The sequence below is a fragment of the Macrobrachium rosenbergii genome, chromosome 52 (genome assembly GCF_040412425.1).
Source record: "Macrobrachium rosenbergii isolate ZJJX-2024 chromosome 52, ASM4041242v1, whole genome shotgun sequence".
Taxonomy (NCBI): Eukaryota; Metazoa; Arthropoda; class Malacostraca; order Decapoda; family Palaemonidae; genus Macrobrachium; species Macrobrachium rosenbergii.
Window position 1 is genome coordinate 2607082 of NC_089792.1, and position 26429 is coordinate 2633510.

General features: G+C 40.7%; 1 protein-coding gene across 1 annotated transcript; it reads right to left on the bottom strand.

Annotated features, from left to right (window-relative positions):
* Window positions 1-5136: 5136 nt before the first annotated feature.
* Window positions 5137-25514, bottom strand: crn (pre-mRNA splicing factor crn). The gene is given in 10 exon segments (XM_067096281.1): window positions 5137-5425; window positions 5427-6017; window positions 8758-9027; window positions 10027-10239; window positions 12930-13511; window positions 20963-21082; window positions 21407-21494; window positions 21688-21938; window positions 22293-22383; window positions 25279-25514. Coding segments are annotated over 9 exon segments (2334 nt in total). The 5' UTR covers window positions 22332-22383; window positions 25279-25514; the 3' UTR covers window positions 5137-5245.
* Window positions 25515-26429: the final 915 nt, after the last annotated feature.

Sequence of the window (26429 nt, forward strand, 5' to 3'; positions counted from 1 at the left end):
TACAGGGTCTCTTGGGATGGGATTAGTTATGATTTCTAATCTGTTTACCAGAAGTCCTAGTTCCTCCATGATAAACAGATTGTCGTCTGAAAGATCCTCCAGACAGCGATTGAAGGAAGGAGCTCTGAGAAGCCAGTCGTCCAGATAAGAGACTCTGATGCCTCTCATGTGCAGCATTCCTGCTACATTTGACATCAGTCTCATGAAAATTTGGGGAGCAGTGCTTAGGCCGAAACAAAGAGCCCGAAACTGGAATACCTCTTCCTTGAAGACGAATCTCAGGTATTTCTTGGAGCTCAAGAATAGGGATGTGGAAATAACGCATCCTGAAGATCCAAGGAAACCATCCAGTCGTGTTGTCTGACTGCTGCTAACACTGATTTTGTTGTCTCCATGGTGAACTTGTCTTTTGTACAAAGACGTTGAGGGCACTCACATCCAGTACTGGTCTCCAAACCCCAGCTCTTGGGAACCAGGAAAAGGCGGTTGTAAAATCCTGGGAATCCAGATTTTGTATTTTCTCTATTGCTTTCTTCTGCAACAATATGAAACTTGCTGTTGAATCGCCTCTGTCCTTGATTCGCTCTGTATTTGGGCGAAAGATCTATTGGTTTGTCTGCCAAAGGGGCTTCCTGAGAAAGGGATTTTGTACCCATCCTTGAGTAATTGAATGGACCAAAGGTCCGCTCCTCTTTCTCCCATACCTGCCAGAAGTTGGTTAGCCTGGCACTCTACCGCTGCCTGCAGGAGAAGATCGTCAGGTCCTGCTTCTTCCTGTCTAGAGCCACTTCTGAACCAGTTCTTCTTACCAGCCCTCGAGGTTCCCTCTACCTGAGGGCTTTGACCACGAAAAGGGCTGAGATACCTGAAACACAGAGCCTCAGCCTTACTTCTTTTTAGTGGTGAAAGTCGTTGGAAGGACTTTCCTTTGCTGTTTTCTTTATCAGATCTTGGGTGGTTTTTGAGCTATGAAGAGAACTTTTACCAAGTCTTGAGGGAAGAGGTGAGAAGAAAAAGGGGAGCATAAATCAGTTCTGATTTTTGACTGATGTGACCCCATTAGCCAGAAAGAACAAAGATGGGCCCTTTTCTTCAAGATTCCTGCTGAGAAAAGCGCTACCAATTCGTTGGCACCATCTCTGATTGCCTTATCCATACACCCATCAGATGTACAAGGTCTTTGGGTTCAGTCGTGTTGAATAATCCATCTTTCTTACCTAAAGCTCCCAGGGTCCAGTCCAGAAAGGAAGAAAGACCTCAAAGGCCCTAAAATTCCTTTGAGGAGGTGGTCCAACTCTGATGTTGACCAACAAAACTGCCTTCCCATTGCCACTGACGAGAAGAGTCAACAAGACTCGAGAAGTCCCCTGGGAAGAGGCAGGTAACTCCAAGGCCGAACGATTCTCCAGTTTCATACCAAACACTGACCTTGAAGCTAGTTTGGCTGGAGGAAAGCAGAAGGCTGTCTTTCCTTTGTTCCTTCTTGAAAGCATCCACTCTTCCATCATTTTGAGCGCTCTTTGAAAGCGGACAAAACCATCTTCATAAATGCTGCCTTCTTAGAAGTCTTTCCCAAGAGTAAATTCTGAAGGTGGGGAACGAGGAGCAAGTTATCGGGATAAAGTTTTCTGGAAACATTCCGTAAAATAGTTTTATAAGTCTTTTCAGTCCAGATGAAAGTTGAAGGCCTTTAACTATTGTCTTCTCGGAAATCTCTTCAATAGGATCCACAGGAGATCCATCCTTATTTTCTTCTTCCTGATTGTCCAAGACCAAAGTAGCGACGTTTCAAAATATCATGCTCGCCGGTCCTGGCGTCCATCTTCTTGGATAACGCCTTGGCGCCCAAATGACTCATGACGCTTGACGCCCTGGCGTCCAACTTCATGACGCCTGGTGTCCTTGGACGTCTGACAAAGTCCTGATGAAGTCCTGTCGACCCTGGCGTCCAGTTTCCACTCTAAACTCCTTGACGCCCCCGAAAATCCTGACGCCTTGGCTGCCAACATCTTGACGTCTCTGACGCCCTGTTCCGCCAAACCTTAAGGTCGCTGAGAACTGGCCACATCTGTCAAAAGCTTCCTGAGGCTGACGACAATGATTGAACTTGAATTGAGAAACATTCTTCTTTCTCGTTCACTGACGCCGAGGTCACTTGAGAACTGGCTCCGCGACGATTGGAACCTTTCTCAGGTGGCCATCAGCTTTCGGAGAAAATCTATCCTGCCTTTTCTGCAGGTTGCAAGACTTGAATAAGGGAAGAGAGTTTCTGATGCATGTCTTGAATTAACCGAATTGTGGAGCTTTAAACTGCTGAGGACGACAGGGGAGCCGCTCAACTATCAGCTACTTTTTCTAATCCGTGAATGGATTGTGAGAGTGTTCTGGGGAAATGACCAATACGGGACGCTTGAAGACCATTTCGCCAGAGCGGCAAAACGTCAGACGTTTTCTTGCTGCCAGGCAACACGAACCTGAGCAATTTACACTTGAGAGCTACCGCCAGAGCTAAAGGGGGAACGCCTGGACTGCTCCAATGACTACAACCTGGAGTAATACTCGAACGACGGCCCACAGAAGAAAACTTTCTCTGAGGGGTCTAGACACAGACGCATGACGCCAGCCCCGTTTGGGGACTGCGCTGTCCGAGAGACGAAAACACTTTAACCTCGCCTTTCCTATGGCGAGGCGAGCGTCCTGGGAAAACGCCAACAGGCACGCCGAGGGGACAATCGCTCGGTAACTAAACCTCTCGCCTCCCTTCGCCTGGACATTCCTTCTCACAGGGGTTGGTGAGCTTGGAAGAGGTCTAGGACTAGGAGCACGACAGGACCGAGCAATCGCACCTCCACAACACTTGCACTTTTATTTTCACTTGACTGTCAAGATCTAACATTCGACCACAATTTTCTCTGTCTTCTGAGGGATTCACCCTTTGTCCAAGGGTTTGAATGGCGAATATCATATCCTTCAAGAGTTGGCCTTTATTATCAGTATCAGTGGGGGTCTGGAACTACCACTACTGGGGAAGGAATAGCAGTTCATTAGTCTGAGAGAATTGTCAACTCCTGACTATCTTGAAGAGCAAGATCTACTACTCCGGCTCTTTCTGATCCTATCCCTTTCAAGCTTTCTCACATATCTGATGTAGTAAAACCATCCACTCTTTCTCAGATAAACCCAAACATTCATCACATCTGTCCTTTAACTCACAACTCTTACCTCTGCATTTACACAAATTGAGTGGGGATCTAACATGGCTTTAGCAAGCCGGGTTTTACATCCCCTCACACACATTCTCACACTCGAAGCAGAGTCAGACATCTTGGAAAAGGAAAATCAAAGAGAGATCAAAACGAAGCAAGGGTCAAAACCAACAATATCTAAAAGAGTCAAGAAAATCCAAAGCAAATCCAAAAACAAGCAAAGCCAAAAGTGTACTTCACCAAAAACTCTGAAAAAACACGGGGCCAAACGAGCGAAATTTCTAACGATGCAACCGGCATGGCGGCAGGGAAGATCTGAGGAATAGTTGGAATGGTTCCAGTACCTGGGTAGAGGGCGCACAGGTGGTGGTACACCTGACTACCAATCGGCGATTGCCGCGAGTTTTGAAATTTGCCGTGACGCCAGGGACTTAAGCTATATATATAACTACCAGTAAGTCAGATGTTTAAAATTGCAGTATTAATGTGAAAACCTTCAGGGAAGAAAAAGATTACGAAGATACATTTCAGTTTATTTTTAATAGCTTCCATTTACTATCAGTGTCCATTGCAAGTTCCTATCATATTCCCATAAAACAGTTACAGCTAAATAAACTGAATGAAAAAATTCTTCCAAAGCATTATAAAAAATGTGTCTACAGTTATTTACAGAACACTAAACAATCATCAAACTATATGTTAAGTATCTCTGCAATGCACAGTGTAAGCAGTGACTGCTCACTCATTTTTTACAAAAGTGAGTGTTTTTTTTTTTTACCTGTGCATAGGTCATAATCAAATTACTAATGGGTCCTCTTCTTTTGTCATGTGTTGTACATATTCCTAATTTTGATACCTTTAATTTTGTCAATAACCACGTACCATACCAATAAAAAGGTATTTTACACATCAAAGCTACTAGCTCATTCACTGTATTGTAAAACCAACCCCATTCACTGTACATGTATTGTAAAACCAACAATGATTTCTGTTATGTGGCCAAAATTTGAGCCTGTAGCTTTCAAATTCCACAAACAACACCCCAGTCCACTACATTACTATTGCTCAGCATGCAGAGAGGTTGCGAGTTTTACACTGCACGCAGTATATAGTTGTAGGAAAAACCTATTTTTGGTAGCAGTTGCATTTACTGAGTCCATCACAGGAGTTACGCAGAAGTAGGTTGTCGACTTAAGGCCCATACAGATATTATAATAATAATAATAATAATAATAATATGACCACATCTATATTCCTTGGCAAAAGTTGCATAATAATAATAATATTAATAATAATAATAGTAATAATAGTATGACCAAATGGGTTGCATCCCTACAGTCCTTGGCAAAAGCTGATTCCTATATTTACAGTGAAATTTCTGTTGAGTTTTATGATAGGATGCCTATCATGCTGTACTTGTTTAAGAATATCACAGCATACCACCAATGTCTAATATATTTGCTGCACATCTTTGCACTCCAATTCATTATGGCATTCAAAAGCAAATGTGCATCAAGTGTTTCACAAAGCCACAATGTTTCTCTGCTCATGAGCTCTGGTACCATAGTGGAAAGAGCAATGCCTATGGAAGGTATATCATCACTGACATGAGAGAGAGAGAGAGAGAGAGAGAGAGAGAGAGAGAGAGAGAGAGAGAGAGAGAGAGAGAGAGAGAGAGAAAGAGAGAGAGAATTACCATTCAATACTGTATCAACATTTGTTAACCACATAAAATAAAATTGAAGTTTTACCACATATCAGTATTTTTTAATTCAATTATGCCCCTTTTATCAACTGTCACTATCGCTGGATGACCTTTTCCCTTTGAAGCTTTATCACGATTTCTATCGCTTTCCGTACTATGGGACCGTTTTTTGCGGTTGCTGCTTGCTCTATCATCACTGCTACTGTCACTCTCACTACTTGACCGTTTTCTCTTTTTTCTGTCATCATTTTCACTATCACTGCTGTCACTGCTATCTGAAGATCTTCTCTCTTGCCGTTCTTTGTCGCTGTCGGAGGAATAACTTTTCCTACCTTTATCCTTTCTTCTTAATGGGCTGCTTTTTCCTTTCTTTCGCAACTTTTTCATTCTCGTCATCACTGCTACTGCTGCTGGATGTATCAGAACTTTCTCTTCTTTGTGCTCTCTGAATTCTTTCATCCTTCCCAATATTCCCACTTGACTTTCTTTTGATGCATTTTCTCTTTTCTTGCATCCTTCCCTTTCTCGTCACTTTCACTGGAGGATTCACTGCTTGTTGTTCCAATTTCTACCTCACTGTCATCACGGTCAATATTTGGGTCGAGCGGAGCAGTTTCTTCATAACCTTCTTTGTCACTTTTAACATCTTGAGTTTCATCACTATCTTTTTCCACCTGTTGTTTCTTAGCCCATTCTTTAGCTTTAGCTAAAAGCAGGAGAGATGGTTTGGCAGCTTCATCATCTGGGAAAATATAATCCACAAATTCCTCCCAACGGCTCTGTGACCCATCTTCTGTTGTGACCTGTCGTCTGCGAGTCACCTTCCTGGGCATCAGCTGTTTAACTTTGCTTTCACTCTCTTTATCACCAAATTCATCCTCAAAGTCCTTCCAAGCTTCTAAAAGCATCAGTCTCTGCTCTTTTTCCTGACAGGTTCGTAAAGCACGGTTGGCTCTTGTGAACACTGCCTGTGTACGCTGGATGTTATCCTCAGCAGGCATAGAATGCTCACATTTAGCATAACTAATCCAAACTTTCACATGATGCGTACGCTCAAGAAGCCTTTCATAAAGACCTCTTACTCTGTCCCATTCTTCCTGTTCGACCTGAAATAACAAAAGAAGAATAATACTTGTAACACCACAAGTTTACCTCTCTGAACCTAAGATGTATTCTTGGAATTATACTAGGGCCCCTAACCAGTATCTATTCAATGTTAACTGTAAAGTAAGGCTATCATTATATGGGTCTGTTATGCTTACTTTACCAATTTTATTCTGTGCAAAATGTTGCCTATTATACACATAAGGTAATCATTTAAGTTTGAAAAATTCTAGTCGAGCCATTATATTAATCTCTCCATAATAATTACGGTAACAAAGTGGATAATGAGATAATAAAAAGCTTACTTAGCAAGGAAAATAACAATATCCTGTTCCAGTACAGTTTAAGTAACAAAAGTAGACAATCCTGGTGATATGTTTTGCATCTTCTCTACTGCTCTCATGGTCTTCATGTTGAACAATCCTGCAGTACTCTATGATACATCATCAATGCCAGGTACCAAATGCTGCTTCCTGATACATCACCAATGCCATGTACTTAACGCTGCTTCCACAACTTCATATTCAAAGAAAAGAGGATAGTTGATGATGCAACCTCAAAAAGACCATGGGCATCCAAATTACAGAGCTGTGCCCAACAATATAAAAGCATCACCTTCGTAAAATACTAGATTCAGGGCAATGCTGAGGTTTGTAGTAACAGACAGTCACAAGGTGCTTTCATCCAAGGAGGAAAGCCTTACAAGGAAAGTCAGCTCTTCTATAGCATGTTCCTAGTCTAACATCAAGGCTGATTCCTGACAATGATGCTGACACAGTGTGGCTCCATGAGCAATAAGGCATCTCATTGCTGAAGTTCAAACAAATTAACTGTGATGTGACATGATACTTATATAATCTGTCCAAAATGAGATGGTCCTGAGTGAGTGCTATTCAGTACAATCTGCAAACCTGAATGAGCCAAATTATGAGTGAATGTTACTTGCAGTATAAGAATGAAAGAGCTCAGTGGATCTACTTAGTGATCAATATTTTCTCATACATTCCTCACAGAACTGTCTGAAGCTATCCCTATGACTGCTTCATCTTGTGCAGCCACTATGATCAACTGGGCTGCATATACAGTATACCTCAGTGCAACACAGAGAACACTTATCTTGTGCATCATTTGTGATCATCATTTACATGCTTTGCTGACAACCACTATAACACCTATATTTTTTGTTTTTCAACTGGAAGACAAGTGAAAATTGAGTGTATAAGTAAATTTATTTGCCTGTAGTTTTCATAAAATGAAAAATAACATTTCCAATTTTGAAATACAGTACGTACTATATAAACTGTCCCTAAGTACCTAACAGTTCTTCACCAGTTGGAGGATGGGTAGAGCATGGTCAGCCTTAGCACGCTGTTGGTCCAGCTATCACTAGACCTATAAAAAATGAAGAATTAGAACAATTTATTTCTGGTGATAGAAATTCACTTCAAATAATGTGGTTTGGATTTGCACAATACAAGTGTAAAAAAAGATATCAGTGTAACCAATTGGTTCCTAGCCACGTAAAATAAATCTAAAAATCAAAATAGCCCTAACAGCTATTGATCAGTGAAGTGGTCTGGTTAAACTAAGATATATTTAACTAAGTAAAAATAACTGAGTTTATTAGTGTGATAGCAGCAAGAGCCTACCCTAGTCTAGGTTTCAAAACTTTTTCTGTTAGAGGACATTCTCCATAAACTGATACCACAATTCTCCAGAGGCTATCAAGAATAATGGATGCCTACTGCTGAGGTTATGCCTATGGTTCTTAAGCCTGTTTCTTACTAGACAGGTGTAGGTTCTTCTTAAAGATTTCACCTTTAGCAGTAGTAAGCTGACTTACATGCAACATGCATCCGATATCTCTATAGTTGACAAAAATTTAACCAACACAAATAATATCTGACTAGTATCTATTGTTATGTGGTGGATTCACGCCTACTTCCGCAGTCTCGGAACCATCATCAAAATGTATGTCAATTTTCAGAGTAAGCACATTTAAAATTCAGAAAACACAGAAGGGAGGGATGAACCACCGAAAGGAATCTGGCTTGGATCATAAATACACCTTCCAACCATGTTCTAACATTAGACCTTTCCCTCCCTTACCTGGTCACTGGAGTAACGTGAAGAAGTTGTACCTTATTCATATCTACATGTAATTGTACAATCTGCATTTTAAATGTCTGCGTGAAGAATTTTTGTTCTTGCAAATACAAGTGAGAACATGAAAATTAAACAACAGTGCAATATAAAGGAATTAAACAAAACAGAAATTAATAACCTACAATAGGAAGAAACATTATTAAAGGAAAGTGCCATAAAAAACAATGGAATTCTGCTTCACAGATATGTGATGTAATAACTTCTTATACTAACACTGATTAGACTAAAAAGATACATTTTATTTTAAGTGATAAAAAACATTACCATAATGAGACAAAAAGGACATCACCATTCGCTTAAAAGAATGATGGGAGTTGTAAAAGGATTGGCAAGTTTGACTACACCAGAAAAGAAAATCTCCATTCATTTTGATCATGGACTATTTTTTCTAAAATAGGAGCATTTCAACTGATTCAAATCTGGATTCAGAATCCTCCATAATGCTATTTTAATCCTATGTAAAGCAATAAATTTATATTTAGTATGAACACATAAATAAATCAGCTATATATTATTTAGAGGATCAAAACACTTGACAAATACAAAGCAATATTTTCCAAATGATAAAGTCCTTACTTCATAATCAATATATGACTTCCACATGTATTCAGGCATGTCCAATCGAGGCTGTGCGATTGCTAATTCATAGATGCCCCGAGCTCTTGCATCATCGTTTAACATAGCTTCTAAAGTTGCAAACTGGATCCACATTTTGCAATTCTCGGGATCAAATTCAGCCCACTTTTCATATAATTTTCGGCACCTGTCAAACTCTCGCAGTTTTATTTCTAGGTCAATATAACCTCGGAAGAGTTTGTGCTTAGGACACATTCCTAGAGCCTGACCCTGTAGTGAGAGAAAAAAAAAAGACCATAAGCAATATTACTATGGAATTTAAAAAACAAGCTCTCAAAGGAAACCAACAACTGTTTCAGAGTTCTGAAAACTGTCATCAAGGAGATGGTCAGCTACTTGATAGTCGTATAGTGATAAGGCCCTCAAATAATTGACCAGCTATGGACTTAACTTTGCTGAAAATTCCTACTCCTGTATGTGAATATGTTAGTAGGATATCCCAGAAGTGACATTCTCTTGATAAGCATTTTGGAACAGATTAGCCCAGAGCCAAGATAGTTTCTAGGATAACAAAACACTATCTCTGGGCAAAAATCTCCCAAAATGTGAATCATCTTGACATCATATGGATATATCTGTCAAGTTTCATCAAACTCTGTTCACCACAAAGAGACAGACAGACAGACATGAGTGATAACGTATCTTCTTTACAACCTCACTGGCAGTGAAATAAATTTAATGTGCTCTCACCACTTCTCTGTCTTGTGTACTTTCTAACTGAACTCAAATTAGATTAGGTCTAGGTCTTCGTCTATCCCCTTTTCCATGATTTCCTGTTCCTTCCTACAGGTCTTCGTCCTGATACTACCATGTCTAGTGCTTTTCTGACCAATCTCTTTTCCAGCCCCCGGACATCACAACTCTATCAGTTCCTCATTTGTAATATGCTATTCCAATCGTACTCAAACCGTGAATCTTAACATTCACAGAACGTCACTGTAAAATGTTTTAAAATTTGATCAGCATTTGCATCCACGTCAGTCCCTAAAATTTGCATTACAAAGCCTGCCTCTTACTGAATTTCAATTTCCCCATCTCCAAATGTTTTATATCACCTAAAAAATAAAACAAGAATACAAATTAAACAATATTTCAAGACTATTTCATTGGTAAAAGAAATAATAAATGATTAATCCAAATGTGTACCAAATACATAAATCTTCAAATCATCCAAAAGTAATATACTGTATACGGTAATGGAGTACTTACCAAATATTTTCTGGCAGTGCTTAGATCTTTCTGACGAATTTCAAACTTTCCATACAGTAGCCAAATTTCAGCAAATGTAAAGATTTTGTGAGGGATAACACGAAGGCACATTTGGTACACTTGTCTAGCTCTCTCCATATCTTTCGTCGTTAGCTCTTCAAACACTGCATAATAAATCCAAAGGTAAATGTACCTCCGCCAGTAACGCTTCTCCTGCAAACCAGAGAACATACAATTAAAAACTAAATTTACTACAGTATTGTTACCTTAAACAATCACTATAGGCTTTCACATAGTTTGTATGCAAGCACTGCACTCAGGAAGGCCTGAATGCACTACATATACAAAAAACTGCATTCGTTTAGAAACCTCTCTGCAGAATTCCATACATTTCTCTCATACATATATCTTCTTATCTTCAAAATATTACTGCACATATTCAGTAATGCATGTGGAATAAAACCCCTTTCTTCCAGACTATTTAGACATCAGTATCAATACCATGCAACAAAGAAAATAAGACAATGGCTCTTACAGTGTTAAACTTCATAACGCTAAACAATCAGTTTTATAGTTTTGCAGTTCCCATCCTTCTTCTCAGTAACATTTTGGATAATTTAAAGTCTTTCACAAGAAACTTTATGTGACTATCCCTCTTCATACACATGAAATCAATCCTAATGATTCAGTCCAATTTAAAACAAATAAAGAAACTGGCTTTCAGCCCACAGTAGTGAGTCTGTGTAAGCAAAATCCCAGGTCTCAAGTAGATATGAGAGTCATTATTAAGATGCCTGCAACATTTTTCACTGCTGTCACTTAGACCCCAGATACTTCAAGATCATTCCATGGAGCAGCAAGCACAAGCGCTCTAGCTACCAGAGCAGTCAGAGAGCCACTGCTTTTGCTAGTGGTGCTCTGATGATACGGTCCAGGACCAGAATTATGCAAACCTACAGAACCAATGCAGTACCAATGACCAGAGTTATGGTCTTGTCAGGAGCCATTACCATACCCACGGCAGGACCATAGCTCTCCCAGTGCCATATCCCCATACAGGTAATGTCCCCCGGTTTAGCAACTGGTCCGCTTACAACTTTCTGAGGTTATGAAGCTTTTCAAATATATTCATCAGAAATTATTTCCCGGTTTATGATGCATGTTCCGGAGGTTACGATGCTTACGTGATGATAAAACCTCGATCAACTTTAAGAAATATGGAAGAAAATGGCAGAATAATCAAAATTTGAGTTTTTTTAATGAAAAACTCCATAAAATGCAGTTTACATTGTTTTCAATGCCCCAAAAGCATTTAAAGTAAGGTTTTCTTTGGTTTTGACGATTTTCAATGATTTTTCGGTTTACGACAATTTTTGGTTTACGATGCAGCGTAGGAACGGAACCCACATCGTAAACCGGAGACTGCTTGTATTAGGACAGGTCTGTGAAATGCTAGGGCCCCAACCAGGAAATGCTAGCAGAGAGACCCATAAAAAGTAAAGGCCAGGGTCAGCCCACTGCCAGGAACATTGTTCTACTGATCAGAGCTGCAGAACCGCAACCCAGAGCTGTGAAGGTGAGAATGGAACAGTGGATCCATGAACAGATAGACACAGATGGAGCTGCAAAAGGTGAGCTTCAGTCTTCACACCACACTACTCCTACTCTGATGAAGACCAAGTTCCTCCCAGTTATCTTGGGGAATATATAACACTTCAAACTACTGCATTTCCACTAGGATTTTCCAAGACACATCAGTGTTACAAACTTGACCCGTACAGACACTACATAATAAATGTAGATCCTTTTCCAATCTACATTTGAAATTACTGCACTGACTATGAGAAGTGCTGATGCATCTATACTGAAACATTATGAAAACTAGATGTGAATAGCTGGGAATGTAAAAAATGTATATCTGATCAATTTAAGAGGGTTCGAATAACAAGAACTAGTCAGCTTCTTGAGAGCAAAGTCAGCAAACAGAATCGATACTACTTCTTTTTGAGGGAAGTCATAAATTGACAGGTTTTGAGTGCCAAAACAAATAGATTTTATTGTATAAACAATATATGGTGTAGTAAACATAAATATAATTCAGTCATTCCAGGTAATTGACAGGAAGACCCTATGATGGTATGACCCAGTTTACTAACTGTATGTGCTGTTTTGTTGTCAAGCCAATTGACTTTAAGATACTTGACACGAAAGCAGGCACGATGGATTAGGAATAACTTTATACATTAATTCCTCATAGCGCACAGCAGTCCATCACAAACACACTATTATCTTACTCTCCGCTTGGGTGGTGAAGGCTACAGCTTATAAAGGCCCTAACCTACACCCAGGTATGCATGTGTTTATGATAGGTTTGACAGCTTTACCTTCCTGCTACCTTTGTTCCTCTGTATCCTTTTGCTTTAATCATTTTCTATTTTATCACTTTCACTTCTTTTTGTGAGTCACTGCATATCCTGTTCTATATAATTTTGGCTCAAATAATCTACTACTCTTACTCTTTCTCTTTTGTCCTCACATCTCCTGTTTATGTAATCTACTATTACCTTCTTGTAATATTCAAGATTACTACCTTCTTTGATGTTTTACCATGCATCCTTATTACATTTGCCTTTTGCAAGGTGTCATTTCAATAATAATAATAATAATAATAATAATTATTATTATTATTATTATTATTATATTATTCCTATGCCACTGAAAAGCAGAACCACAAGCATACAGTACACAGGCTACAGGTTTAAATCATCTTAAAGTAGAACCATGATACAAAATGCGGATCTTTTTATAAATGTCTAACTGCAATCTTGGTTCACAAGTTATGAGATAACTGTAAAGCAAACACTTTAAAGTGTAAAAATTACAACCAAAACAAAATTACTCACTTTCAGAGGAGGCACACACGAAATAGCCCTCTCATATATTTCGCGGATGAGGTCTACGTTCCCATCAGCTTCCAGCATTCGTACATAGTCAAACCAGGTGTCGTAATCATTTGGATTTTCTTTCACCGCTTCTTCATACTGAAACTTCCGCTTGCTCGTTATCACATCATCAATGGACGACTTGTCACCATATTTCTTCTCGTGTCTCGTGTATTCATTGTACAGTGTAAGACATTTCTCCTTTGGCATGTGATCCAGAGCGTACCGATATATGGCCCTCGCGCGGTCGTGTTCCTTTTGTCCCTCTTCAAACTTGGCAAAGGCAATGAAGAGATTTTCATCGAAATGATCATCACCGTAGAATTCAATGGCACGTTCATACACCCGTCGAGCACTTTGAATGTAACCGTGGTTTTCCTCAAACCGAGCATATTTTATCCAGTACTTCGGTTCTGGATGCACATACACAAACCTTTCATAGATTTGTCTTGCCCTGTCGAGTTCCTTGTATCGAAGTTCAAACTTGATGTAAGTTAGCCAAGCTTGCTCATCTGGTTCCCATTCCATCCAACGCTCAAAGACCTGCACCATAACAAAGAATATTACACCTACACTAAAATATTCCAGCTCAGTAGTTCAGTGTTTGGCCCTACTGAGGTTATTACCTTCACTGGAGTATCTGCATTATGACCAAACATATGTGGGTTTAGAATAAAAGCACGCTATTTATGGTAAGTAGATTGTTCAAGTTGGCAACACTGCCCCGACTACATTAAAAAGTTGTCGACTAATATGCTGTGACTGATGGGACTTTTCAAAACAAGAGCTCACAGCATATTGATTATAGTAGTTTTTCATTTCTTTTATTTTAAAAATACCTGTACTTTTTTATATTTTTCGAAAGTTCAGTGGTCGTAATATCCAATAAGCTTTTCTGAACTTCAACATATCAGGAAACTGAAAAACCTGAACACATGACCAAATAACATAAACAGCGTAAACTGCCCATCTATGTTTTATCATAAATTTCCTGGACCAATAGCATCTTAGTCTATGCATATGGATGTGACAACAGTTGGTGCAGTATTTTAGTTTTGACACTAGTAAACATAGGTTTATACAATTTTTTCTTCATCTCAGAAAAAGGAATAATCCTGTATATGAAATATCTGAAATATTACAGTTACAATCACTGTATTTCAGTCTTCAACCTGAAAATATTTTGAACTTCGTTGAAAAGCAAAAATGATATTTTAATGATAAAATAAGGTTTGTTCATACTTACCTGGCAGATATATATATAGCTGTATTTCTCCGAAATCCGACAGAATTTCAAAACTCATGGCACACGCCAGTGTGGCCAGGTGGTTAGTACTCATTCCCCGCCGCTGGGAGGCGGAATCGGGAACCATTCCCATTTTCTATTCAGATTTTCTAGTGCCACTGTCTCAAGAGGGGAGGCGGGAGGGCACTATAATTATATATCTGCCAGGTAAGTATGAACAAACCTTATTTTATCATTAAAATATCATTTTGTTCATGACACTTACCTGCCAGATATATATATAGCTGAATCCCACCAGGAGGTGGGAAGAGACAGAATAGGATTTAGGAAACAAATAAATGTAGGCGAATGACGCCTTGGTTCCTTACCTGTTAGCATAGCTGACTTCGAGGTTATCTGTCACCCAAGCCTGCTTCTGCTTATCCAGAGTCTCCAGCAAGGTAGGGACCTATAAAGCTGGAGAGATCCAGATGACCTGTCCAAGGGGGCGTGACCACAATAGGACTAGATCATGTTACCATACAGAGAGGGAGAAGGAGCAACGACCAACCACCTGACCGCCCTATCTAAGGTAAAAACCTAGCATAGGCTAAAAATTGGGATGTCCACCTCAATGGCCACCCAACAACCAGAAATAAACAACAACAAGATTAAAAATACTACCTAACCCCTAAAGGATAGGATGAGTATTGCCTTCTTCTCCCAACATTGTGTCTTGCGAAACGTACGGTCCCAGCGAAGAGCAGTCTTCAAATGTCGCCTTCACATCCCGCAAGTAATGCGGCTTAACACTGAATTACTTCTCCAGAAGGTAGCACCAAGAATATCATTCAGAGACATATTCTTTTGAAAGCCATCGGTCGCGATAGCTCTAACTTCATGAGCTTTACTTTCAGAAGTCTCATGTCACCTTCTAGGCAGGAGGAATGAGCCTCGAATAGTACTTCTCTAAAAAGAATGCTAAGGCATTCTTGGACATGGGAAGATCAGGTCTCTTCACCGAACACCACAGATTGTCCGATGAGCCTCTAATATTCTTGGTCTTGGCTAAGTAGAACTTAAGAGCCCTGACAGGACACAAGACTCTTTCTGACTCTTGCCCAAGTATTTCCGTCAAACCTTTGATTTCAAAAAGATTTGGGCCAAGGGTTTGAAGGATTTTCATTCTTGGCTAAGAACAAAGGATTTAGGGAGCATACAGCATTAGGACCCCTAAAGCCAATATGTTTGCTAATAGCCTGCACTTCACTGATCCTCTTAGCTGTCGCCAGAGCCGTTAGGGAAGACAGCTTTCTCTCACGTTCTTGAGGGAAGCAAAGACAGAGGTTCAAAAGTACTAGACATAAGAAACTTCAAGACAACATCCAGATTCCAAGAAGGTGTCCTGAGTTGAGGAATTTTGACAGTCTCAAGGATCTTAGTAGATCGTGGAAGATCCTTGTTATCGCACAAGTTCAGGCCTCTGTGCCTAAAACTGCCGATAACATACTTCTATAACCCCTTAATAGTCGAGACTGCCAGTTTATTCTTATGCCTAAGGTAAAAAGGAAGTCAGCTATTTGTGGTACAGAGGTCGTGGTCGAGGAAACTCCTTACTCCTGCACCATCTTCTAAAAAACAGACCACTTGTACTGGTAGACCGAATTAGAAGAAGGTCTCCTGGCATTGGCGATGGCCTTTGCCACAGATCTCGAAAACCCTCTTGCTCTGGCCAACTTTGAGATAGTCTGAACGCAGTCAGACTCAGAGCGGAGAGGTTTTGGTGGAACCTTTTCAAATGCGGCTGCTTGAGAAGGTCCACCCTCAATGGAAGCGTTCTTGGAAAGTCCACTAGGAAGGACAGGGTCTCTGGGAACCAATCCGCTGCTGGCCAGAAGGGGGCTATTAGAGTCATCCTTGCTCCTTCTGACGTTGCAAACTTTCTTATCACTTCTCCCAGGATCTTGAAGGGAGGGAAAGCGTAAAGATCGAGGCCTTTCCAGTCCCAGAGGAGGGCGTCTATGGCTAACGCTCCTGGGTCTAGGACAGGAGAGCAATAAAGGGGAGCCTTTTGTCCTGGACGTGGCAAAGAGGTCCACTAGAGGACGTCCCCAAATTCTCCACAACTCTAAACATACCTCCTTGTGAAGAGTCCACTCTGTCGGTAGCAGCTGATTTTGCCGACTGAGAAGGTCTGCTCGGATATTCTCCACTCCCGCAATGAACCTCGTGAGAATAATGACCCCCGAGCATGAGTCCAGAGCAGGATCTCCTTTGCAAGGATGAACAGGGAACGGATCGAGTACCCCCTGCTTTTTGAGGTACGCTAGAGCTGTGGTATTGTCCGAATTGACTTGGACAATTCTGCCTGCAACTTGGGCTTCAAGAATTGAAGAGCCAGAAAGATAGCACCCAATTCTTGAGATTTATGTGCCAGGACACCTGTTCCCCTCCCAGGTGCCTGACACTTCCTCCCCCTCCTAGTGTTGCTCCCCATCCTTCCCTGGACGCGTGAGAAAACAACACTAGGTCGGGGCTCTGAAGACGAAGAGAAACCCCTTCTGCAAGCTTCAAGGGGTCGAACCACCACTTCAGATGATCCTTGACAAAAGGAGATATCACAAAATCTCTTCCAGATTCTCCTTTTCCTCCAGTTCTCCGCCAAGAAAAACTGGAGTGGTCTGAGATGGAGCCTCCCAGGGAAACAAACTTCTCCAGCGAGGAAATGGTCCCCAGCAAACTCATCCATTCCCCTCACCGAGCATGTTTCTTTCCCTAGAAAGAGACGAAACTTTTTCTTAAGCAAAGCCGTTGCCGTTCTCGGATGGAAAAGCTCGAAAAGCCACTGAATCCATCTGAATCCCCAGATAGACGATGGACTGAGTCGGGATCAGATGGGACTTTTCTTTGTTGACAAGAAGTCCCAGGACTTCGTCAAATTCAGTGTGAAAGTCAGGTCCTCCAGACACTTCTCCCGAGAAGAGGCTCAAATGAGCCAGTCGTCTAGGTAGAATGACACCCGAACACCCGCCAGGTGAAGCCACCTCAACGTTTTTCATGATCACCGTGAAGATCATGGGAGCGGTGCACAAACCAAAGCAGAGAGCTCTGAACTGGAAGACTCTTCCCCCAGCACAAATCTCAGGTACTTCCCTTGATTGAGGATGAATGGGAACATGGAAGTACGCATCTTGTAAGTCCAGAGAGACCATCCAGTCCCCTGGTCTTAAGGCCCCTAGAACCGACTGAGGCGTTTCCATCTTGAATCTGTCCTTTGAAATAAAACGATTCAAGACGCTTACATCTAGGACAGGTCTCCACTCTCCCGACTGTTTCGGGACTAAGAAAAGCCTGTTGTAGAACCCGGAGAATCCAACTTCAGAACTTGTTCCATGGCTCTTTTTCTAACAGCTGCTCCAGGAGGTCCAAAAGAATCTGTTGCTTCTCCCGGTGGTAAGACGGCGACAGATCCCTGGGCGACGTGCAAAGGGGGTGGAAACATGAGAAAGGGGATCTTGTAACCTTTCTCTATGACAGTTAGAGACCATCGAGTCCGCCCCTTTGTTCTCCAGGCTCCCGCAAAATAAAAAGCCTGGCTCCTACAGGTGTCTGGAGGTGAAAGAAGTCACTTTTTTCCCTAGGTTTAGAGGGGGCTGCTCCTCTTGTGAAACCTCTTCCTCAAGGGAGACGATCTAGAGGAAGAAGTTCCTCCACGAAAGGGCTTCTTCTTCCTGGAGGACAAAACTGAAGCAGAAGAAGAAGAAGAAGGAGCTGGAGGACGTCTAGAAGAATGAGCCAACAGGTCTTGCGTGGCCTTCTCCTTAAGACTAGCGGAAATGTCCCGAATCAAGGACTGGGGGAACAGATGGTTGGACAAAGGAGCGAACAATAATTCTGCCCTTTGCGAAGGAGAGACAGACTTAGCAGTGAAGTCACAAAACAAGGCCCTCTTCTTTAAGAGGCCTGTTCCAAAGTGAGACGCCAGTTCTTCAGATCCATCCCTAACTGCCTTGTCCATACAGTTAAAACACTAGAGAGCTCCCCAAAGTAATAGAGTCCGGCTTCAAGCTTAAGATCTAAGGCTCCCAAGCACCAGTCCAAAAATTAAACACCTCCATGGTGCGGAAGAGACCTTTGAGATGATGGTCAGTCTCTGACAAGGTCCAAGAAACCTTAGCAGTAGGCAGATGAGACCTTCTGGGAAGCGTCGACAAGACTGGTAAAATCCCCTTGAGAAGAGGAAGGAACCCTAGGGCTGAGATCTTCTCCCTGTCTCATACCACATACCAGCCTTGCCTGAAAGCTTAGACGGAGGCACAGCGAAGAGAGTCTTGCCATGGGACTTCCGTTCCTCCATCCACACGCTGACCTTCTTGAAAGCCCTCTTGGTCGCCAACGAAGAAGTCATCTTCAAAACCCCGCGCTCTCCTAGCTTTGGAGGAAGCTAAGCTGAGAAGGAGGAGAAAGAGGAGCCGAAGGTTTAAACTTGTCCCCGAACAAGTCCTTAAGCAAGCTGGTTAAAACTTGATAATCCAAGAAGAGGAAGCAGACGAGAGCTCGAATTCAGCAGGATCCGAATCGGCAGACACCTCCCCGCCACAGCCGGAGAAGCAACCGAGTCACCCAACACTTTAGGGGAACGAAGGCCTTGAGGTCCAATGCAAAGAAGGGATCTTCTTTTCTCAGATGAAACAGAATGCTCCGGAACGCCCTGAAGAGCAACCGGGAACGCCCTGAGGAGCGCCCTGAGAGCGCCCTGAAGAGCGTCGTCACAGGCGCCACGCCCAAAACCGGAAGAGCGCCCTGTCGAACGTCCTGCCCTGAACAGAAGCGTCCCTGAAGAGCGGCTACGAAGGTCCACGGGAAGAAGCTCGCGGCGCCCTGTTGACGAGCGTCCACGACGAGGAACAAGAGAGCTAACAGGGCGACAAGGCGACGACACAGGAGAAGGAGACGACAAAAAGCGGAGCAGGAGAAGGAGACTTCCTGATCTCTTGACAGGCAAAGTCAAGTCCTTTGCGACGACGAGGAGCAGAGTCCTTCTCTGCAATAAGAGAAGACAACTGTCGCTGCATCTCCAACAAAATCTTCTTAGAAGGAGAAGAATCATGTCTGGGAGGAGAGACAATCCTATGGGAAGACGATGGGCGAGGGGACGCCTTTTCTTCCTCACAGGAGCAAGAAAAGTTCTCTCCATAGAGCGACTGGGGCGCTCCAAACATCCTCATCAGACGAAATCCTAGACTTCTTCTGCGGTGGAAAGGCTTCAAAATAACTAGCCGACGGAGAAGACTGACGAGAAGCGTCCTCTGAACACAGCTCCTCTTGAGAGGACGAGAGTCCTTACGAGAATTCCACCCCAGCGGGAGGACGCCTCGGAGGACGAAAAGCAGTCCTTGAGAATGCGCGCCGAAGCACGATCTCTGGCAGCCTGGGAAGCGACAACAGGAACTGCCGAAGGGACGTCAGATCGGTGGGAAGCCCCCGTAACCTTCTTTACGGCTTTCGACATGCCTTCTCCTGAGTCCTGGGAGTCTGACAGCGGTCCAGGCCTAGAAGCATTATGGGGCCGATCTGACGCCCCCACCACAACACTGGGGGAGCACTACACTTCACAGCACTTTGGAGAGATGTCACTTTGTTCTCGAGCGCACGGATAGAACTCATGATCTGCGCCAGGCCAAACCTCCACAGACACAATATCAGGCCCGAAGGCAAAACCACAGGGACAGGTGCAACATCAACTACGTTAGGATTATCAGGAGAGGAAATAACCTGACTCTTGCACACACTCCTGGAGGAAGACCTCCTAACCCTGTCACGCTCCAACTTACGGACATACGAATCATAAGACTTCCAGCTCGCATCCGATAAAGGTTCACACTCCTTGCATCGATCATCTGATAAGACAAACATGCCCCTACACCTCAAACAAACCGAGTGAGGGTCTACCGAAGCTTTCGGTAGCCTCACCTTACAATCACTCATACAACATACACGGAAACTAGCAGAACTAGAACCAGACATAGTTAAAGAGAGGTCATAAGCAAAATCACAACAGTCCAGAAAAAGCGTGTGCCAATCCACAAGCCAAGAATCAAAACCAAAAGTCAAGAGAATACTTAAGTGGGAATAAGCAAGTTAACGAAATCCAGAGGCGGAGGTACTGTAACAGATGTTAACAGTACCGGCGACAGAGAAAATCTGAATAGAAAATGGAATGGTTCCCGATTCCCGCCTCCCAGCGGCGGGAATGAGTACTAACCACCTGGCCACACTGCGTTGTGCCGCGAGTTTTGAAATTCTGTCGGATTTCGAGAAATACAGCTATATATATATCTGGCAGGTAAGTGTCATGAACAAAATATTATTTTTGACTGTTTTTGCTGACACAAAGTTTTGTTTTCACAAACCTGAAATCAGCAAAACTGTATTAGAGCAGCAGAAAGCAATGGCAGTGTTTTGTGTATTCCAAGTTGCCAACACCCTTTTTACAAATCCACATTTTTGTTTTATGACATAAGCTTTTTGTATAACAATTAATTCTCTTTACTTCTTTTTTACAAACCAAATCTTGAATTGTTTCTTTGCAAAGCTCAAATATATTAAGACACTATGCAGGAGAGGGATTTCTTTAATTTTTTACACTGTTAACTCATGGAAAGAGTACCCAAAGTTTGTGAGCAAGTATTAAAATGTAGTTCTAGTGTGCAGCTACTTTCAGGACAACAATTAAATGTTAAACAATGACTGAATGTACTTTACATACCATTCTACATCCTGGGATGTTCTTCAACATTTCTTCCATATACGTGTACTTGTACCAGAACTGGTTGGCCCGAGGTAATATGGTAACAGCTCGATCCCATACGTTACGTGAATGGTTAACCTGAAATCATAGTTAGGATAAGTACCACATACATCAAAGTTTTTAAAAGTGCAGGACTTATTCACATGAATTATCAATTTAGGATAATCGATGAGACATTATCATGAGAGGAACCAAGAAAAATTTACATTTACAGCACAATTCAGATCCCATACATTACGTGAATGGTTAACCTGTAATCATATTTAGGATAAATACCACATACATCAAAGTTTTTAAAAGTACAGGACTTACTCATATGGATTATCAATTTAGGATAATCGATGAGACATTATCATGAGAGGAACCAAGAAAAATTTACATTTAAAGCACAATTCAATTTACCTGTCGACAACGCATTTCCATTTCAGCATACTTCAACCATAATGTTATATTTCGGTGATCAACGTCTAAGGCCCTCTCATACACAGACCTACAATAGAAATATTTTTCATAAGAGATGACAGAACATTAAAATAAAATTTTCATATTCAACTTTCATATTTCACATCTACAAACCTGTAACCTTATGATGGGTCACATTGCTAGTCTAGGCTGACGCATCAACCAATGAGAGAAGTGACATGGAATCATCAATATTCACGAAAATTCAAATTAATATTTACCTGGCTCTGCGAATTTCTCTTTGTTCCTCTTCCCACTTAGCATATTTAATCCAATTGGAAATGTTCCCTCTATTCTTTCTAATATTGTCCTCAAATGCTCTTCTTTTCTTCAAACGATATTCCTGGAGCTCTTCTGGGTCAGAGATCTTCTGCCTTGGGGGAGGTGGGACAATCTCAAGCTCCCTTTCCTTGGCCTCTCTGAGCAGTTGCTCAGCTGTGATTTGGAGCTCTGCTGGAGATTTGTCTTTAACCTAGAGTATGGTTAAAATATGCAGGTCATACAGTGTTGAAATCAATATGGAAATATGGCTATGAAAGCCAAAACTATTCAATGTCTCTACAACTTTACTATTTCACCAATCAATGTGCAATAATTTCACGTCTGAGTCCCTGGTAAAAAAAAACAGAATCTTGTTTCTTTATAAAAGGAAACAGTATAACCTGACAGATTAATTTCACTGTATATGTTGAGAATTTTGTATACAATTTTCAAAGCAAGAAACAATTATATTACTCCATAAAATAAACAATTATTTTCATATAAAACTTGGAAACTAACATCAATGTGACTGTACTTGTAAATAAACATCTGAAACTTAACATACCTTTGCCACTTTGGGCATTTTCTGTGGTTTACTTGCCATGGTGCCTATATACTTCTTATGACATATAACAAAATATTTGCACTTCTAAACCCTGAAAAAATATAAAAACAGATATTAGAATGCATACATATCCTAATAATGAAATGAGAAGAGTTAAATGCACTTACATAAAGAAAAAAACACTAGAAGTAAATATACCTGATGATCTAGAATATTTTCTAAACAAAAATCAAACATATTTGGAGCTGTTATTTAGGATGACAACAATAAGAGACCTTTCCTGACAATATATGTATAATTAAACATAGAGACAATGCCCACTTTTGCTTCAAATTGTACCTTTATCAACAAGGCAACTTATGGGAAAATCTCTTAAGACGTTTCTCAAAATCTTCAGTAAACTTTCAGAAAAATATAAATGTATATTCCTTGAGTGTTAAGGTAACTGTGAATGGTGCAAGATTTTATCTTGTCTGTGAAAGCATCTACAGTACTTGAAATGTTCTAAAAAATCATTTACTAATTTATCAGTATAAAATGCTGTAAAAATTCAATAACAAAGAACATTCTACCACTCCACATAAAAACAGACAAGCTTGTCGTCTCCTACCAGCATTCAAGGCCTGAAAAGATCTAAATAAGAGAACCCGATACAATCTCTTGTCTGGGGTGCCAGAAGACCTATAGTTTCTGTTGTCTCTTGGGTAAATAAGGGGGTGTATTGAAGAAAGGCCTTATTCTTTGGGAATGAGTGTTCCTGGCAGGCACAGAACTCACAGCTTTTTTTTAGCAGCCATAGTGTTTAGGCATCTAAAACTCTCCTTCACCAGTCCAAAGGGAAGAGATGGGGATCTGTGATATCTTCTATACTAAGAGCATCAAGTGTGAGATGTTCAACAGATTGGACTGGTTCCTCAGTGCTGAGTCCCTCTTCTTTAGAATAAGGTTACTGAGCAAATATATTTTTACATCTATGTCTACCAGTAACATGGATGCTTGTACTAAAGAAACTATATATTTCCTAGCTTTCAACTATTGTAGTTTTTGGGTCCTCTGCAAGATCACAAAGGATGCACAGGAACCACCCCGGCCAGTTAGAGATTAATCACAGTTTTATAAAAAAAAATTTCACAGTTATCTGCATGCGAGCAAGACAACTTACAGAAGAGCCTAGAGCAAGCTTCAACTAGGGGAAACAATGGGAAGTCATTAATAGTTTGTTCCCCCTTCCTTTCATATTCGAGGCTACCTCATTACCAACGACCTCTAAGGCCACAGCCATAGAGAGTCCAACCCCTTTTGAGAAAAACAAAACTTGAAGAGGACCTAGGTCAGCTTAGGTGGGGGAGGGCTACCTGGGAAAGGGCAAAAAAGCAAACCTGCCAAATAACGTCTAAGAACCTACGTTAGGCTAGAGAAGGTAAGGTTTGGTTTGATCCCTAGGTAAAACTGAAGACTACTACAGCACCCTTCTGGTTTGGTAAATCCAGTTTATGTGTTTAGTACCAGCTCTTGGGGTAATTCGAAGTATTAGCTCCGCACCTAAAATCACAAACATAAGATGGTAAATACCATAAAATAAGCAACAGACATATACATAGTTGAAAGCATAAATAAAAGGTGGCAAATATTCCGACAGGCAACTGGTGGGAACCAGGCTATCAAGTTTTACTAATCCCTGTGGACTAACTGACCAAGTGACATCTTTGATTTTATAATGTATTTTGTGATTGATACTTATTGACTACGAGAGAAAGCACAAAAACAAGCAGTTTGCACTATTTTAACATAAGAATGTAGATTTTGAGTATTAGCCTACCCATAACTGGGTAAAACTGAAGATCTTTTCTTTATGGCCTGTTTCCATTCGTCATCAAAGCAGTATTTACTGCAATTTCTTGTGTTTTTGCCTGGAAAAAGTAAATGAGACGGTCAAACGAGGATATAAAATATTAATATAATTCCTTGACTGACGAATATAGAAAATGATGTATATAATGCAGTACAGGAGAGATCATTTGGAAAATCAACTGAGATGATGGAATTTAACTTTCTTTTGTTTATATAACTGCTTTCAGTAAAACTTTACAATAGTTGTGCGGCCTGATTCTCGCCAGTCGCTGACCTTGACCATACATAAACAGACATAACCTTTCCTATAATGCCAGGTTCGACCTAACCAGATCTTACCTACCTAACCTAACTTAGGGCAACGTGCCCTGGCCTGGCCGGGGGGTGGGGGGAAATGCAGTAACCTGTCCCAATCGGCAACTGGTGGAAATCAGGTCGCGCAACTATTGTTAAGTTTTACCTTGCTTTCATCCCAAGGTGATGTATACAAAAAAGTAGACCAAAGACTAAATTTCTCATTATCTCAGTAAATTTCTCAAATTATCTCGCCTCTACTATATAATATACACCAGTTTCTAAACTGTCTAGTCAAAAAATTATATTAAACGATATCTCCATGAGGCTGCCTCCTTTACATCTACTGTTTTTGTTAATGTTTATGGGCTAGGCTATGTTTGTTGACGATAATTTACAGATATTTGTTTGTGGTTTTACATAAATTCCCAAATTTCTCATTGACGCTTTGCCAAACCCTACGCCTTTGCCTATGAATTTAGGGAAGGCCACAGTAGGAAACAGGCTTTAGGCTAAAGGGATTTTTGGGTGACTGGTATATAGGCTAACCTAATCGGGTCAATGCCGTTAATAAATTCTACTGTCTAATAAAGTATAACCTAAACTATTGCCTGAAATCTTGACTCAGGTTGAATCAAACGTTAAAGTTCAACCGGAATAGTCTAGCCTATTAACTCTCAGGCTGAATGCTAACGCATCAGTCCAACAAAACGAGTAGGTTAGACTAGTATTAGACTACGATAGACCAGCTTATCGTAGAGCTTTGGGTAGACTATAATCTATAAATGGCCATAGGATACCTATAGTCTAACCTGATTGGCAAAAACTTGGTATAATTTACCTGTGAAAGTATTAAACGACGTCAAAATGGGTTTGTTTACATCACGCCGTCAGTTGTGGTCTTCTTCTTCTTGGTTCCTGGTTCCTCAACTAAACGTTCACTCCACAAAACACAGTTCCGTTTACACTACACACTGCTATATTGTACATAGCTTTATGCCAGCACCGGGTCTTGCTCTTAGGTTGCTTGTAAATGGTAGAGCTATGTGCAAAGATGGCTCCTAGATTGTTTGTAAAATGAACACAGTTAACTGCTTCTTCAGTTTCTCTGAATATATATATTTTTTATGCTACTGGTATTATCCCTCTTTTATATGACATGTTTTGAATGTCTGTGCGTATTCCAACATCACTGAACTTTCCTTTAATCTAAACAACTTGAAATAATTCCTATGTGAACAAAAAAATCACTATTGTATCCTTAAACTCTCATGTTGTCCAATTCCCACCTGAAAATGATAATGTTATTACCTTAATTCACTTTTGTTACCGAGAATTTCATTTTTCTTCATCTCTTTCCTCTTTCCTTTCAAGGTATCTCCCAATCTCCTCATTACTATTCTTTGTTTATTTTTTCTTTATATTCTTTAGTTTTTCTACTACGTCTGTATAGTATTTTCCTAACATTGTTATCTGTAAAGTTTTCTACTTTGACCTTTCTGGGCAGTAAGCGGAAAACTTATTCTTATTATGGCTTATTTTAATAATAGTTTTAATACTACTCAATTTGGTGAATATTTGAAGGCAGCACAAATGGATATGATCTAGGAAAGCTTACAATTCTTATCTTCAGGAATGACCAGTTCACAACTTCTCATTAGCTGTTACTATTCTTCTTACATGGCACTCTGAAAAGTTCCTGAGATGTTCTCCTTGAACTTACTTTAGAATGTTAGATTAAAGAACTTTCTGTAATTCTTAATGCTACAACTATGCAAAAAAGTAAAATGATTTATTCACTGTCATTAAAATAATGAATCTACAAATACCAGCACTTCGGATTTTTTTAAATTATTGTTTGCGAATGATGATGATTGCCATGCCACAAATACTGCTGTAACAGTACTTTGATGAAAGATGATAAGAGCCTATAAAAGCTAATTTAGGAAAATGCAATGCAGTGTGAGTAGAAGGGGATTACTCCATTGAAGC